Below are 17,690 nucleotides of genomic sequence, written 5' to 3'. Positions count from 1 at the left end.
CCCGATAACCCCGATAACCCCGATAACCCCGATAACCCCGATATCCCCGATCAGGCTCTTAATACTGTTTTTGATACAGTGTATTACTATATTTAGTATTATTTTTGAGTTTTGCATCTCTTGCTCATTGGAAGAAGTCACACCACTACTGTATAATAATTCTCCATCTTAATAGAAGTAGTTGACCACGGTACAATATTATAATTCATAAGCAGAATAAATTAACATTCGAACTCAAATATATTTCATTTTACCTTCATCCCATCCTTTGGTGCCCTGTCTTTACTAAATCACTATGTCGAGAGATTAATCCACTAAACTATTGAATTGATAGTTCGAGCCATAACTTAAAACGTTAAATTCGAAAATTTAGTACCCCAACAACCCCAATAACCCCAATAACCATCCAATAACCCCAATAACCACTCAATAACCGTAATAACCAGTCAATAACCACTCAATAACCGTAATAACCAGTCAATAACCCCAATAACCACGCAATAATACCAATAACCACCCAATTACACTAATAAGCACGCAATAACCCCAATAACCACCCAATAACACCAATAAGTACGCAATAACCCCAATAACCCCCATAACCACCCAATAACACCAATAGGCACCTTATACCCCCAATGACCACCTAAGAACCCCAATAACCAACCAATAATCCATCGGCGCTATCGGAATTTAGGTTTTCTGTTTTAACCGCAATAAATAGAATAAATTGATTCGATAAATTAACAAACTTGAAATTGGAGTTTATTGGTATTATTAGAGATGTCTGTTTACACTTTCATTTACTTGCATTAACCTGATGATTACATTTATCGATTATATCTGTTTTTGTGTCTATCCAATGTATAGGCCTTATCGACCCTATTTACGCCTTCCTATGTTTGTATTTAATGGATTATTGGAGTAATGCATATTCAGTTTCTAGCCAGCTTCTATAACGATTTTCGTCAAATTAACTCTATATTGTCTTTTCCAAGTAATTGATTCCATTATTGTTGGAGTTTTACTTCTATTAGGCGTACTTATTTATTATTGGACGTATATTCTCTTTTACGAATAGATATTCTATTATGAAATAATAAAAATAAAAATATATATATTATAACAAAAAGTACAGCCGAACATGAAGTTTATAGGATTTGATATTTTAAAATTGTGTAACAGAATATAAATCTTATACCTCGTTTTGTTTTTATTATGAATTATTTTTATATTTGTAATCTTCTAAAAATAATTATAGTTATACACCAAAAATGATTTTCACATATAAATTCTTTATGAACTAAGCTAAGATATAGAAAAATTTCAGATATTTTCAATGCTTTATTTGTTTTTAAATTAATGCTATAAGATAATGACAGTTTAGAACACTATTATCTGTTTAATATATTGAAATCGTAGCAATTGTGAGCGTTAGAAGTATTGAAAATATTATCTGAAAATTTGTTGCAAATAGTTATTATATTAGCATATTGACCTAGTATTATTTTTCAGCATTACTGACAAATTTTACTCCTCTTTATATCATATATACACCACTGTCTACAATTTATTAGAATTTGTAAATATCTTCGAAAAACTTAATTTGATTTTGAAAACGTAATAAAACATTGATTAATAATTTCTGGTTTGACAAATTCTATTGCTTGTTTATTTTAATATTTTACATAATAGATTTAGCATCTTAGATATGTAGTTAGTTAGATCAGAAAAAAAACGAATATCAAAAGAATGTATTAATTAAAATTGAATGAAATGAGTTGGTGATAAATGCTTTTTCTCCTTGTTAATTTTGATGAATTAATTGTGCATGCATCGGATTACATTTTAACATTATACAAAAGTACTTTATTTTGATCAAATTTTATACTTTTATTCTGGAAAAAGAAAATAATTCATGAGAATGACTGAAGGTATAATGGAATAAAAATATTTACAAAATCATGGTTTTATATATATTACAATTTTATATTTACAAATAATCTTGAAATTCATAATTACATTATATAATCACAAGTAACAATAACTAATTTGCTTATACATATATTTACATTTGAACAATTTTATTTGTGTAAAAATTTACAGATTTGGTCAAATTAGATTTTTATAAATTTGTAATTACTTCATTTTTTGTTTATATAATTTTATAATAAGTATAACACTTAACTATTTTTTTAAATTTTGTATATTTAAAACATCACACACCTATTTCATTTTAATTTATATTTTATACCACTTTATGTTTTATTTATAAAAGATTGTTTTTATATTTTATCTCTTTATATGGTATTCGCAATAAATACTAATGTAGAATTTTTTTTTATAGAACCAATAATATTTACATATATGATTAATATTTTATTGCAATATATAAAAGTAGAATATAACTACTTTTTTTAACTTAATATTTTCAGGCTATTGATAATGCATACACTTTCAATGTTCCATTTCTGTAAAGTATAATTAATGTTATTTTGAACTTTAGCAGAAACTTCTAATCTAGATGATAAATCGTATGTTCCATAAGCAGGAAAAATAGCTTGCAATTTGATTGTTTGTTGCTCATACGGCTCTAGTCTTAAAGTCAATGATGTTTGACCAACGTAACGAAAAGACGTTGAAGCTTGAGGTGAATAAAGTTTAGTTTTAATGTTTAGTAAAAGAGTTTGACTGAAAAAAAAACGAAAATTTACTTACATTTATTTTTAACACATATTTATAAAAATTATTTCAAAGTATAAATATAATTAAAGAACGTGTTAAGTGTGTAATATACCTGCTAGTTCCAACCGTATCAACTTTGACATTTACGTAAGATTCTGAATTATTTTGTATGTTTACCATAACTGGTACAATACATATTCGATTACCCGTAAAATCATGAGTAACATTTTTAGAGTACTTCAAATAAAACCACACTAAATTTTGTTGGCATTCCAAATCTGAATACTGATCATTTTTCATTGACGTTTGGGCATCTGATATATTAATATCAGGACCAAAAATTTTTAAACGTCCATTGTACTCAATTGGTTGTAATTGTTTTTCAATTGGATAATTATAGGATTTGTCTAAATAATGTAGATCAATGTAATGTTGACCAATTGTATTTCGAATGACTACTCCACCTTCCGTAACTTTAGCCTTCCATCTAATTATAACAATAGAATCTAATTTCATGCTAGATAAAATTGGCTTATCTTTCATTTGGATTCTCATTTGTTGATTCTCATTTTGAACATCATTGGCATCTAATGGCATGATATGTCTCTTTTTTATAAAACTTAAGTAAGGTATGTTTGCTGATACTTCTGAAATATTTTTGCTTAAATTTATATTGGATAAATTCAAATTGCCATCAGCTTTTCTGACAAGTTTTAATAAAAAGTGTCTTATTTCTTGAGGTTGTATTTTAATATCCCCATAAATATCGGCTGAATTTATTAGCATCCAAGCATCACTTTGAATAGCAATATCAGTTAATTCAATTTCATTCATAAATGGATCGTGTACTTGATTAGAATTTTTCACTTGCATTATTAAATTGAGCATGGAAAAATTGCCATTAATTATAGCGCTTCTTCGAACAATTGCGCTTGATTGAATAGAATCTAAAACAGTTAAATACCAACTATGGCGACTGAGTCTGTGTTTAAGTACACTCTTTGAATCAAAATTTTCATAGTAAAATAATAGATCTAGTCTATGATTTCCTTTTATGTGTGGTGCACAAATCCAAAGAGTCATTTTTAAAGAATCACCAACTAGTAGAGTATCATTTTTATTCGGAGGCAAAGAAATTTTAATAATAAGTTCATCCATTTTTTTTATTTGTCCTGCAAATAATAACAAAATTTAAGTTTGCTTTTTATAGAGTTAGAACATTAATGTCGTACCTTTTTTAAAATCTTGTTCCTGATCTACAAGGGCAAAGAGTTTTGGATTTGTGGAACCAAGATAGATATTTTTCAGTGGTGCATTGCCAATATTTGTCAAAGTTACTTCCATACGTTGAAGTTCGCCACATAACATTTCTGGTGAAAGAGGCGTAAATGTAATCTGAAATAAAATTAAAAATATTATGAATAAATTATAAAATCATTTTATTATATGGAATTAGAAAAAAAATTATTATTTTTAGTATTTGATAATGTGTAAACCTGCATAAATGGTCCTTTCTCAACAATGTTCATATCCAGTCTCAAATCTAATCCATAAAGAGATATTCCTGCTTTTTCTTTAAAATTTTTTAATTTAGGTCCTTGAATCTTAAATAAGCGTTTTCCACTAATAAGGGAAATTGTGCTTGAAATTGTTTGGTCGATTGATGTTTGAATTGGATTTGATAAATTATAGTTCAAGCCCAAGATTTTAAGTTGACCAATTTTTTTAGGTTTTAATGTCAAAACAACGGTTTGTTTTGATCCAGGTTGAAGTATAATCGAATCAATTTTTAAAGTTTCAACAAATTCTTCTTCGTATTCTACCGAACTTTCATTATTTATAATACATCCCTCATTATTAAATGACCAAAGTAGTTTTAAGTTAGATAAAGGTAATGGTATTAATAATGGATTGGATAACGTTATGCACAAGTATATTGGTTCCTTAACGACTGCATTTGGTTTATTTGCATTATTACTTGTATGAGTATAAATTGTAACTGTTGGTTTAAAAATCATTGGTGGAGTTCCTTGAGCTTTGGATAATAGAATTTCTTCGAGTTTAGACCACCTCACGTCATCAGCATCCTGACTAAATGATAATATTTGACTCACTAATTCAATGTTATTACCAGGCTTAATTAAAGGTCCTAATAATACTTTGATTTGATTATCTTCAATCAAAGGTAAAGGTAATATAGGAAGATTGGTTTGAGAAGATTTCTTCATTTCATGGGTTAACAACTAAAATACAATTTTACAATTTTATATATAAATTTTTCAAACTAACAATCAGGTATTTAATTGTATATATTAAAATAAAAAACAAATGAACTGGGAAAATACTAACATTGTGTATATATAAAAATTCTCTAAGAAAAGCTGCTTGCTGAAGAGCAGGTTGCTTACTAGTTGCACTTAGCAATTTTTCAAAAACAGTTACAGATTCTAAAACTTGTTTCAAAGATGCAGCTTGTCTACCGATAGTAAAGTGAATATGATCTTCTGCTAAAGACCATCCTTTATTTTTATAAACCTATAATATTAATGTTAACCATTTTTAATATATCATTAATGACATTAATAATATATTTTAAAAGTTAAAGCGAAAATTAATTATTTATTATACAAAATTATGTACCTGATATGCTTGTTTATAACAACGTAATGAATGTTTTTTTTGTCCAGCTTTTGAAAATCGATGACCAGCTAAAACTGCATGAAAAGCATACTTTCTTACCATCTTTGGAGAAATAAAGCAGTATGCAGCTTGTTCGAGTAGTAATGCTGATCGTAAATCAGAATCTTCGCTTGTCATCCGAATTAACTGCTTGGCTGCCTCCCCATATAATCCGCGATTTTTTAAACACTCTGCACTCAATAAAGTGGCTCTTGTCGCAAATTGAGACATTTTACAAGTGTTTAAGTAAGTTGTTATGGCATCATCCATGTATTCTATGGTTTTTCTAATCATTTCATCCATCATGAAAGCACTTAAAGCAGCCATTTCTAATGCACCAGCATAATAAACCCAAGCTTGATCCGCAGCAAAATCACGTTTAGCATTGTGATATGCTTGATAAGCAAATGTATAGTGACCAAACATAAAGCAAAGGTCTCCTAAACGTCTTAACTGTAATTCTGGTGATTCAGCAGTATATCTTAAAGTATTAGAAAATTTATTTAAATAAAAATGTAGTATTTGAAAATAAATATAAAGAAAATACTCGTACATTACAGCATTAGCTGGAGCAGAACCAGGAACACCTGGCTTATTTGTTCCAAACCACCTTTTTGTTGCACTAAATAAAGATTTACTCACACCTTTCTTATTTGAAATAAGATCGTTTAGCAAACTTATTTGTTTTTCAACATATGGAAGCAAACTCTTGAGACAAAAATCTGACATCATTAATTTTAATTTTTCAAGATCCTTGGTAGAAAGTCTAACACCGTGTTGGGGGATAGCATGTGTAGGGGAATCGGCCCAAACATTAATATTAATTGGAGAATTTTCATCCAAATGAGATCTCATACGATCTATATCATAAGATTTTATTGATAATTCGTTTTTTGGGCTTAAAGGATGAATAGTTGCTATTGTAGTTGGAGGGACAGCTTCTTGACCAACTTCCAAATGGGTAATAGGAGCTTCAGAAATTTCTGAAGAAATATTAATGCGTTCATTTCCATCTGGAGTAACTGCTGTAAAATTTTTTGATGTAACTGGTGTTCCAGTTTGACTAATCGATCTACAATCACATAAATAATTTGTATTATTGATAATTAAGTTTTTCAAATAAACATATACATTTCAGTTGCAAATGAAATATATGAAATAACTATAAATATAAATAATACATACTTTTCTGATTCTGTATTAACTGCATTTGGCATGGAGGACACACCAATAGTATCTGCAGGTGTGCGAGGAGAACTCTCATAATCGTTATTTCCAGAACAATCAGAATACTTAACTATAAATTGACTCCATGGATCTGGAAGTTGGGTACAGTCGTCCGAAACATTAAATGGTCTCGAATTCATTGGTAAAAAAAAGCAATTATTTGGACCATAAATATTTTTCATTTCCGTAAAAATATCTTCAGCTCTAAAAATAATGTTATATTTTCATTAATTGAAATATCTAAATATATCATTTATTTATATTCGTTCTTACATATTTTTATTATTTTGAAAAGTATCGTGTATTAAAATATAATATCTAAGAGCATTATTATTAAACCATTTGGGTAATTTTCCAGGAATGCTTTGATTTAATTGAGCACTTATTTGTTGAAGTTTTTCAAGTGGATTATCATCCATTGTTGATACAACTATCATACACGCTATAAAGTGCTTTGTAAATTCATGATCTGATGGAAATTGAACATTTAGAAAAGTATCTCTCCAAGCTTCGAACCAAGGAACTGATACAGGTATATCTAAATTTAAACTTGCTGTTGACACCACAGTCGTACGTTCATTATAAGTAAAATTAACAGATTCATTTAATAGTTTTCTAGCTATATTAGGTTCTGGAGGATAATAGTTAACATCTTTCACACAAATTTGTAACGATCGAATTAATATTGTTGTTCCATGCGGATCTTTTATGTGACCTATAAAAAAAAATTGATTATAAATAAAGTAGAATGTAAGTTTATTACTTTGATATCATATATATATTTAAAAATTTTAAAATTAAATTCTTAAATAAAAATTTTAATATATCTCATTAATGTAAATGAAAATAAAATTAAAATAAAAAATTCTTTTTCACATAAATAAAACAAATAACAATGAATATTTATTATTATACTTATATATAAAGTTTATTATATTATTAACAATTAATAAAACAACTATATGATATAAAGGAATATTAATTATAATTTATATGGTAAATTAAAATATCTATATTTGAAGATATAAAATTTATTGTTATTAAATAAAGAATTAAAATAGCAATTAATTACTTGGCAAATTTATATAATTGAATAATTATTTTAATAGCATAACTGGTATAAATTTTTGCATTCAATTTACTCAACTTTTTTATCAATATCTTGAAATTTTAGTACCATTATTATATTTTTTGGTACATGTCAATCAAAAGTAATTGTTTTATTATTAGTGTTATAAAAAAAACTTTTCATACCTTCTATATTAATTCTGCAAAAGGGTTGTAAAAGCTCTGTAAATGATAAATTATTCTTCTGACAGGTTGCTTCTGCATTTACTGAACAAATGGCAGCCACTTGTGGCGAAAAGGCATTAATTATAAATTCCCGTGGAGTTAATTTACATTGAGCCATAATTTAAATTTAGTCTAACTTATAAGTTTTGAAATACAATTAGATCCACTACAACAAACACTAGTAGTATTTTTGCCTTTAATCATTCACATGATTGTTAACAGCATAACAAAAAAACGTTATCATAAAAGTCATCCTGACATTTTTATTTTAAAAAGAGCAATATGATTGAAAGATGAAGATTAATATTTATTAAATTATATATTCAATACAAAATATAAATAGAAATATTACCAGATGGACCTTTAAAAACAATAATTAGCCTAATGATGTGTGTTTATAGTTCAGTTTAAGATTTATTCCACCATTTGAAAGATGAAAGAGCGCGAATATTTGATATAATTGAAATTAAGAGAAATGTAATAATTAGCATTTAATGTATAAAAGAACAATCAAATTCTTTAAAAATATAGGATTACCGAAAATACGGTTAAATTAATTATAAATATATTCGTAAAATCATAAAAGTAAATATAAACAAATCATACTAGCTAACGGTATCGTCTTGTAATTTACACAAATAAATATTTAATTACAAGATTAGAATAAAATACTTTGCACTTTGTAGCAACAAAACTAAGCTTGGGTGTTCCATAATCTCATTCGTATCTAATTGCTACTATGCACCAATTATTCTGTAATTAAACATTAACCATCGAGAATATTTCAACCGGAAGCACTTTCACTTTTTGTCAAGTACAAACAATAGGTCATTGATTTTTTATAAATCATAAAAAAATATATAAATTCGTTCTTATACAAATGCTTATCCACATTTTTTAATTTGGCTTTTCATCTGACTTCTATTATTAACTTTCATACCAGGTTTCACTTTCCATCACATAAGACAACGAAATGTCACGTATCAGTCATTTTAATTAAATATATTCGAGTAATGCAAATTCATAACTAGTATTTTGGACTTTAATATGGAAATCGGTTAATACTCAATGTAGAAATGAACTCTCAATTATAATATTTCAATGTATTAATTTTTTCCAATTGAAAATTAAAAACAATTTTATAAATAGATTTATTAATTTTTTCTAATATGCATAATATTTTCCTAATATTATAGTAAGTTTAATTTAAATATGGTACCTATAACTTAAAGGATATTTAAATTAAATGAAATTATCAATGCTTCCTAATAAACTTTTGAAGATGCAAATAGTTAATGTTATTTACGCCCTGGATAAATAAAAAATTTATAGCTTATAAAATTTTTAAGTTTACATAAATTGCAAAAATAATTTTGACAATATATAAATGAATTTTTACAGCGTTTGCCAATATGCGTATAAAAGGAATCAAATCCTTAATATATAGTCCTTTTATAAATAATGGTTAGCCTTTCGAATTAGCTTTAAAGAAATTAATTGTCGGATGAATGAAGATTATGAAAATGTTCCTTTATAAAACTTCTCTCTAATAAAACGTCCCTTTATTAACGTGTATTACTTACTTGTTCTTCTAATTAGTAATAACTATATTAATAATAATAATTAGAAATAAATATTTGAATATAAGTAAATTAATTATTTAATAATTTTCGATTTTATTTAAATATATTATAAATAATTGAAAAAATGTTAATAAATTTATTATTATTATCGATATTGAATTAATGATTCACATTATTTTAATTATTCTAAGAAGTATTGTTTAAAATATACTACTGACTTACCCAATTCAGAAGTGAAATATAAGAAAATTTTAACGTTAAACTACATGAAAAAAATCAAAATTTAAAAACAAATTAATTAGTAATGTAAATTTAAATCTTATTAATCGAAGGAAAAATTTAATTCAATTAAAATAATCAAGCGTATTTTGTATATATTTAAAGAATTTTGTTTAAATTTATATTCGTAATAAACTTAGTTATTTAAACAAGAAAACGTTTATAATTTGATTAGCTTCTATGTCATTCATTAATAAAATTTTATATGATTTTAATATAAGTGGAAGTAAATTAAAATTACTGCTCAAATATATTTTTATTATTAAAATATTGTCTATTTTTATAATTAAACATATTTAGTTTCTTTTATTTAAACAATTTAATGAATATTATCGAAAACGAAGTTTGTTAGCCTATTAATTTGTATTTTGTTTTGTTTTATATCATATTCAAGGTTAAAAGTTGTTTCCAAAATTTAACTGCGTCTAGCATTTAATGAGAAAAATATGATTTATAAAGAAATAAAGCGAATCAACATTGAAGTATGTGTATATATATTTGTATTTATATTAGTTTATTTAAATATGCTAAAATCATATAAAAAAGACAGATTACTTATTCATATAATACTTAGAAAAAATAATGTATTATTTTGTTCATGTACGAATTATAAATTAAGATTGTTCGTTTAAAGGTACGTACGTATGTACGTTGCTTACATGGAAAATTTGTATTTTTTGGACAATTATATTGAAGGTTAAAAACGACTTCTTATTCATCAATACAAGTAAAAATAATCGCTTAAAAATTGATGCAAGAATCAAATTATACGATTTCGTTTTTATAAATTATTAAAAATCAGTCAAACTTATGATACATAATAAAAATATTATTTTTTACTTTATATCAAATATAAACAAAAGAAGAGGGGAAAGAAAAGGCGTGCCCCTTTACTTAGGCCATTTTGTAATGCGTTGTGCTCGAATGGTGATCGTTCCGTCAGGGGCTGAAGAAAATATATAATACATTATAATTAGTGTCAATAATATATCATTTTGTAACTTCTCTAAGTCTGCTGAAATAATATTTGTATATATTGCAAGAATAATTTTTGTACATAAATCGAGGCCGTTATAGAGTATGATTTGAAGCAAGCAACAAAATGAGTTGACGTTGACGGTTTGTTGATGGCTCCCCCCCCCCCCCCCCCAATTCCAGTGTTTTCTCTTAATTTTCTTTTTGATGCGTAAAGTAAAAGTGCCTATAAAAAATATTACAAAATATCTTTGATAAAATTTATTTCAAGAATTGATGTAACTAAAACGAAAACGATGGGAGAAGTCATAGGTAAGGATATTTTCTTTACATACATTACGAATAGATCGCCCTTTTGTTTTTCTAACGGCTGATTGCTACCTGTTGCATTTCGCATGTCAACTTAATTCATGGACTACTTTTAATGTAAATATTTTTCTTTCAGAAATTTTAAAAGTAGAAAATACTTACTTGCCGCAGGATGGCATAAGCGAAGTTGTTGTTGGTTTGTGATGTTACATTTTTATTTTTTAAGTTATTATTTATGGAACTAAATTTATGTATTTTACAGCTGATTTATTAGTCAAAAATTCACACGACGATACACTTATTATACCTGATATAATAGATGCTGGAGAAGGTATATATCATCCAAATTTAATTAATAATTTTTAATAAGTTGATTAAACATTAACAATGCTTTTTATATTTTATAGTTATTGCTGAAAATGGTCAAATTATACAAATTATTGGAGATTATGAGTGTGTTACTTGTCATCGTATTTTTCCCAGTGAAAATGTACATATAATCATTACCATTTTTACTTTATTGTTTATTTAAGATTATTGATTTCTGAGCATTTTAAAAATATTGTTTGGTAAAATTTAGAAGTAAACTTTTTAATGTGAAAGTATTATATAAAATAAATATATAAGAAGCTCAATCTTCATAATACGTTTAGATTTAAGTGGTTTATTATAGCATGGATAAAACAATATTAAAAGTATTATACACACATATATATAATTACTGTCATAGTTACATATTTATTTTATGTATTTTTAATATAATTGCTTAAAGAGTACTTTATCTTAATAGATGTTAAAGGAGCATTTACAAGTATGTAGAGAAGACGATGACACTGATATTATAGAATTAGGTAGAATGGCTGATTTAGATTCAGAAGATGAAGATGATGGAAATATCGATGATCCAGATTATAATACAGATTCAAGTGCATTAGGTATTAATTGGTTTAATCTAAAGTTTTTACATAATGTGTAATTAAATTTTATAATTGAACAAATTTATATGTTGATATTAATCATTATAGATTCTCAATGTTCTAAGAATAATAATAAAAAAATTGCCATTAAACCTGTAGCAGAAGATCAATGCCATTGCTGTGCAGAAGATTTAAAAACCGCTCATTCTGGTGGTTTATTTAAATGCTCAAATTGTGATATGTCATTTAAAAAATCATCGTCTTTAGAAAGGCATTTAATTGTCATACACTGGGAATCTGATTCATGCACATGTAGTGACTGTGGTTCAACATTTCGTGACAAGAAAGCCTTAGATAAGCATCGATATACAACACATGTGAAAACCAATAAAGTGTACAGATGTGATAAATGTGATACTTATTTTTCAAGAAGCTACCATTTAAATCGTCATAAGCAACAATCAGGCTGTCATGGGGATACTAGCAATAGTTTTGCATGTCAGGTATAAGATAAAATAAAATACAAAGTATATATTTATTTAAGGAGTACCTAAAAGTATAATTTTATACAGGTTTGTAAGAAAGTTTTTACTCGTAAGGATAATTTACGAGAACATTTGCGAACTCATGCTGGAATGCCACAAAGAAAAAAAAAATCCTGTCAGCTTTGCCCAAAGCAGTTTTATACTAATCAACAATTAGTAATTCATCAACGTATGCATACTGGGGAGAGACCAATAGAATGTGATTTATGTCCCAAAACTTTCTTGTCTACATTAGCTATGAAAAAACACCGTAGAGTTCATACTGGAGAAAAACCATTTGAATGTAAATATGTAAGTTAATTATAGAATTTCATTGATTCAATATGTATTGATATTTACGTAACAAAATAAATCAGAATTTTTTTAAAAATTTTGTTTACCTCGATTTCAAGCTGTCATTAAGGATTTGAAGATATGAAAATTTGTAAGTGATCATAAAAAATTAGAGGTGTTAATTGTATTCTATTTATGTGGTAAATTTTTTATTTAATTATTTATTTTCACAAAAATAAAAGTTTGAGAAGTATTTTATGTTGTAATTTATATTAGTATTAGTTGTATAATTTTGCTTTCTATTTTTGTTTTGTATTATAATTAATAATATGTAAGATAAAACTAAAAGTTAATATTTTTCAATTATATTTACTTTTTTTATTCAGTGTCAAAAAAAGTTTGCTGCGAGAGAAACATTAAATCGTCATCAACGAACACATACTGGAGAAAAACCTCATGTTTGTCAGTATTGTAATAAATCTTTTATCCAGGCAGCTCAATTACGGGCTCACATATTTCATCATACAGGAGAAAATGGTTTTTACTGCGATGTTTGTGGAAAAGCTTTTAATCGTAAAGCACGTCTTACCAATCACAAAAAATTTGTTCATGAAGGTGCGACACCATTTAAATGTGAAATATGTGAAAAAGCATTCACACGAAAGGAAGACTTATCTAAGCACATAAATTTACATGCTGGAATTAAACGTAAGTTATTTTTTATTTTAAAATATGCTAAATAATGATGTATTTTAACTTTTGTTACGTAACAAAGAAACTTTATTTTATTTCAATGCATAAATAATAGATTTAATTTAACTTTTAATAATTTCATCATTAATATCATTTATTCAGAAATAATGTATTACAAATAAATATTTTTCATTAAAATATTATATTAGAAAAATATTTGATACATTGTTTTTCAGTTTAACAAAATTTATAAATAATAAATATAAACACGCTGACTTTTATGAAATGTTGAATATTTTATTCATTTTTCATTTACAAATAAAGATTCTGATTTAAATTATTTTAAAAACTAAAGCAATAACTATATTGTGTAATTATCAGCTCATAAATGTGACACCTGTGGAAAATGTTTTGCTGCTAAATCATCGTTACAGGCTCATATGAATACTCATAGGCGTGAGCCTCCACAATCTTGTGCTGAATGTGGAAGAGCATTTATTCGTCAAGACTGTCTTATGCGACATATACGAGCAAAACACAGAGATCTTTTGGAAGATGTACTTGGAGAAGCAGAAAAGAAACATTTACAATTGCAAATGTTTAATATTGCTTATACAGCGGCAGAAAAAATGAAAACTGGAGAGACAAATATTCTTTCAACTAATGAGTTATTGAAAGCAATTACAGAATTATTAACTGTTCTTATAGAAAAAGAAACGCTTGAGGTATGACATCTAATTACATTTAAAAACGATCTATGTTTATATTTATCAATTATATTTATATTTATACAATAATTTATATTTATCAATTACCATTGATATTTAATGAATAATAAATTACAGGCGTTTAACGATGTATAGATGATAATGATATATTTACGATATGTTTTTTCTATTACTTTTTATGATAATTAAATTATAAAATATTTAATTTTTTAACCTTTATATATTATTTAGAATAATATTTAATTATAATTTTCTTATATTAAAACAAAAAAATCTTACCAAGAATAGTGTAAAAAATGTTGTAAATATTTATTATTAATATATATTTTCTACTACATAATTAAATTTTAAAAATTTATTTAATTTAATATATGAACTAACTACTATTTTATAAAGTAGTGAAAATAATTTTAAATTATATATAATTTAATGTATTTTATAAAAAAGCTTATATTACTATTTTATAATACGGTTAGTTTATCTTTTATTTATTATTCAAATTTTTTCATTTTAGTTATTTGGTTGGTTGCAATCGCCTTTGCAAGATGTTTTAGAAGCTGTTATTCGCAGATGCGGTCATGAACCACTTACATCAGAAAGTGATTTATCACTTTCAGAGAGGTTAAGGGGAAATGTTAAATTATTATTTAATGCTGTTATTGAAGATGAGAATGTAAAGTCATTATTAACGACCCAAACTGTTGATGAAGTAATTATGCATGTTCTTAAATTGTCAAAAAATAATAAAGAATCTGAAGAGAAATAGTAAAATCATAAATAAATTCTAAATTTTAATTGTTTGAAAAGGGTTTTGTCACTGCAAAATTTTTATAAAATTGATATTGCTTGAAAGCTTCAAAATTTCTTTCGGTAAAATTTAAAATCTATGTATGAGCCAAATAAATATAAGCTGGGACACTATTTCAGATAAAAATTTTTTAATGTAATATTTTTAAAATTCCATGAGTATTAGATAATGTAATTTTATGCAGAGTAGTATTTTTATTTAGGTTAATCGTGAAAAGCTAAAGTAAAGATTATTGATTGTTTCTAATAAATTTGTCTTGAAAAGGTCCTGCGCCATATTTTAATAAAATGATAGAAAAAATATATTGATAATAGTACTTTGATAAAAAAATTTTTAACATAGAAATAAATTATCGAGTATATGTCTTATTATTGTACCATTACAATAAATTACTTTTTAAACATAAATTGCACGTAATGCATTTGTAACTAATTAAAATATCTTTAAATATTGTAAATTTAATGGTTTTTAATCTTACTAAAATTTTTAGATTGTACTTAAAAAAATTCTATGATAAATAACAATTTAATGTTTCGGTTTATTAAAAATTTTTCAATAATAACATATGAATGTGCAATATGAAGCTTTTTTCAATTTTAGAAATATATCAAGAATGCAAATTTTTTTATTTAACCATATTATATAAAGTATTAAGTTAATAAAATCTTAAAAAAAATTTGTTACAATACTGATTCATTTTTAACATTATTAAGTTTAAAATTCATTAAATTGAAAATATATATATTAAAATAATAAAACAAATATATTAAAAAAGTTTTTATTAATAGAAATAGTATATGGTTGCATTGCTATTGAGAATATTGCACATTCTTTTACAAATTTATTTCTCGTGATAATATTGATTTACGAAAATAAATAAATAAAATAATATGGAAATTTTATATGAAATGGTGCAGGACAAGTTATAACTTACAGTAAACAAAAAGATTCTTATTTTTTTCTTAGAAGTTAAATATTATTCTCTGATTAATTTATAAGCTAGAACATTTAAGTTAACTACATATTGACTTAATTGTCATGTTTATTAAAAAAAAAATTGAAGTAACATTTTTATAGAAAAGAATGTGTCTTGTTATGATTCTATATTTATCAATTTTAATTTTTTTTTTTTTTTTGTTAGTGAATAATTTAGAAATTTATAAATGAACTGTTGTATATATTTTGAAAGGACTGATTTTTCTTTACAACAATATACAATTGTATAAATAAACTAACAATTGTACAAATAAAATTATAAATTTAAAGATTATTAATTTACTGTTATAATAAATATTTGTTCAAAATTTAGTTGTATTATTTTTTAAATATCCTTGGAAAAATATTTATTTCTAATGATAGTTTATTTTTAGTTGATATTGAAAGATTTAATTTGACATTTCATTTGAATCAAATGTTTATTTATTATTCTTAATTGCCCAACCATCCTTAATTACCTTGCTAATACCAGGCCCATTGAAAATTAGCACTATGAGTCCAGCAAATGTGAAGACAGATGCGACATATAATAAACTAAAATAAACTTTACGAAGTATATGTGAGCCTGTTGATGCATAATCTATAATAATTGCTTCTATACCCCTGAAAAATTGAATAGTAATTATTATAATTTGTTTAAATCGAAAATAAAATATTTGTAATTATACATATGTTGATTTAAATATTATTTGATAAATACCAATGAATGTGTATCACAGAAACAAGTGCTAATGTAGTATCCAGAATAGGATTTTCAAATATTAAACACAAAGGCAATAGTGGTACAAGTGTAGCTGATAATATCCTTTCAAGTTTCCACGTTTTAACATGATTTCCATCATGCGTAATGTGAAATCGCTTTTGAATCAGGTTGTTTCTAATAACTTTTGTCAACTGTTCAATAAATATATTTTTAAAACAATTATTCAAAAGATTAAATAAATTATTAAACATACATATAAACATAAATGATAATAAATAGCAACAATTATTATCATACCTTTAAGGAAGATAAACAAGGACAATTTTTAGAAAAAATTGGCTTAGATATAATGTCTGAAGGTTCTGAGTATGTTCTTGTAATAGATTTAATAGAATAACATCTTAAACCATTAATATTTCCCTGCTTTCCTTAAATTTATTTTAAATATATATTTTAATATTAATTATATAACACAAGCGATATAGATTTAATTCTTCTACTCACTTAATAACAATAAACTGCGCAAAGTTGTAAATTTAAAAACTTTTTCCAACATCTTTTTATTAATTAAAACCAATTATAGTTTTAATAATTTTATATGTAAATGTTTTTAATTCCAGTAATAAAATTATTTATTTTCTTGTATTAGAAAGAATAATCTTTTAACTACTAAAATTGACTTCAAGAAGAATTTCTATCACACAATTTTATATTAACATCGTTGCCAAATGTTCAAGTAATTCATTTAAATTTGATAAAATTATATTTATTAATTAGTATAATTTTAATGATATTTCAATAAAAAAATAATATTAAAAATCAGTTTATCCAATTAAAATATCTATATTTATAATTTAAAGTCTATTCAGTATTAATTTTAAATTAGATGATATGAATATTTTTAGTCTTTTAGTAAGTGATTAAACATAGTTCTAGGACATGCTAGGTTCGTGGATCAAACCGACAACACTGTTTTAATTCCTGTTTATAAAATTTA

At 25.0% G+C, this 17,690-nt stretch overlaps 3 protein-coding genes and 1 long non-coding RNA gene across 4 annotated transcripts; 2 read left to right on the top strand and 2 right to left on the bottom strand.

Moving 5' to 3' along the window:
- Nucleotides 1-2,417: 2,417 nt before the first annotated feature.
- On the bottom strand, nt 2,418-8,143 carry l(3)76BDm (trafficking protein particle complex subunit 8 homolog l(3)76BDm). Its single transcript, XM_011504395.1, has 10 exons — nt 7,846-8,143; nt 6,865-7,306; nt 6,550-6,795; nt 5,918-6,436; nt 5,326-5,845; nt 5,035-5,220; nt 4,182-4,928; nt 3,918-4,080; nt 2,798-3,857; nt 2,418-2,691 (listed from the first exon to the last, which is right to left on the bottom strand). The coding sequence occupies exons 1-10, from the start codon at nt 8,000-8,002 to the stop codon at nt 2,418-2,420; spliced, it is 4,314 nt and encodes a 1,437-aa protein (XP_011502697.1). The 5' UTR covers nt 8,003-8,143.
- A 2,795-nt stretch (nt 8,144-10,938) lies between these two features.
- LOC105366059 (uncharacterized) lies at nt 10,939-11,365 on the top strand. The gene is made up of 3 exons (XR_912990.1): nt 10,939-11,033; nt 11,167-11,226; nt 11,293-11,365. It is a non-coding gene; the product is annotated as an uncharacterized LOC105366059 (long non-coding RNA).
- A 68-nt stretch (nt 11,366-11,433) lies between these two features.
- LOC105366079 (protein suppressor of hairy wing) lies at nt 11,434-14,968 on the top strand (the record flags this gene model as incomplete). The annotated part of the gene is made up of 7 exons (XM_011504394.1): nt 11,434-11,520; nt 11,821-11,965; nt 12,056-12,450; nt 12,520-12,783; nt 13,152-13,473; nt 13,840-14,183; nt 14,701-14,968. Coding segments are annotated over 7 exons (1,809 nt in total), but the record flags the coding sequence as incomplete, so codon positions are not given.
- A 1,422-nt stretch (nt 14,969-16,390) lies between these two features.
- SdhD (succinate dehydrogenase, subunit D) lies at nt 16,391-17,438 on the bottom strand. Its single transcript, XM_011504393.1, has 5 exons — nt 17,411-17,438; nt 17,198-17,236; nt 16,991-17,121; nt 16,691-16,884; nt 16,391-16,593 (listed from the first exon to the last, which is right to left on the bottom strand). Exons 1-5 carry the CDS (start codon nt 17,436-17,438, stop codon nt 16,410-16,412), a joined length of 576 nt encoding a protein of 191 aa, XP_011502695.1. The 3' UTR covers nt 16,391-16,409.
- Between the last annotated feature and the right edge of the window lie 252 nt (nt 17,439-17,690).

Source organism: Ceratosolen solmsi, unplaced genomic scaffold, assembly GCF_000503995.2.
Source record: "Ceratosolen solmsi marchali unplaced genomic scaffold, CerSol_1.0 scaffold25, whole genome shotgun sequence".
Classification (NCBI taxonomy): domain Eukaryota; kingdom Metazoa; phylum Arthropoda; class Insecta; order Hymenoptera; family Agaonidae; genus Ceratosolen; species Ceratosolen solmsi.
The sequence above is the reverse complement of the archived record's forward strand: the minus strand, read 5'-3'. Positions and strand labels throughout refer to the sequence as shown.

Coding starts and splice junctions, on each gene's coding strand:
- SdhD (XM_011504393.1), bottom strand. CDS start 17,438: ATGAATTACTTGAACATTTGGCAACGAT. Junction 17,237..17,410: donor CTTGAACATTTGGCAACGAT/GTTAATATAAAA, acceptor TGTTGGAAAAAG/TTTTTAAATTTACAACTTTG. Junction 16,594..16,690: donor TCTGTGATACACATTCATTG/GTATTTATCAAA, acceptor TCAATTTTTCAG/GGGTATAGAAGCAATTATTA.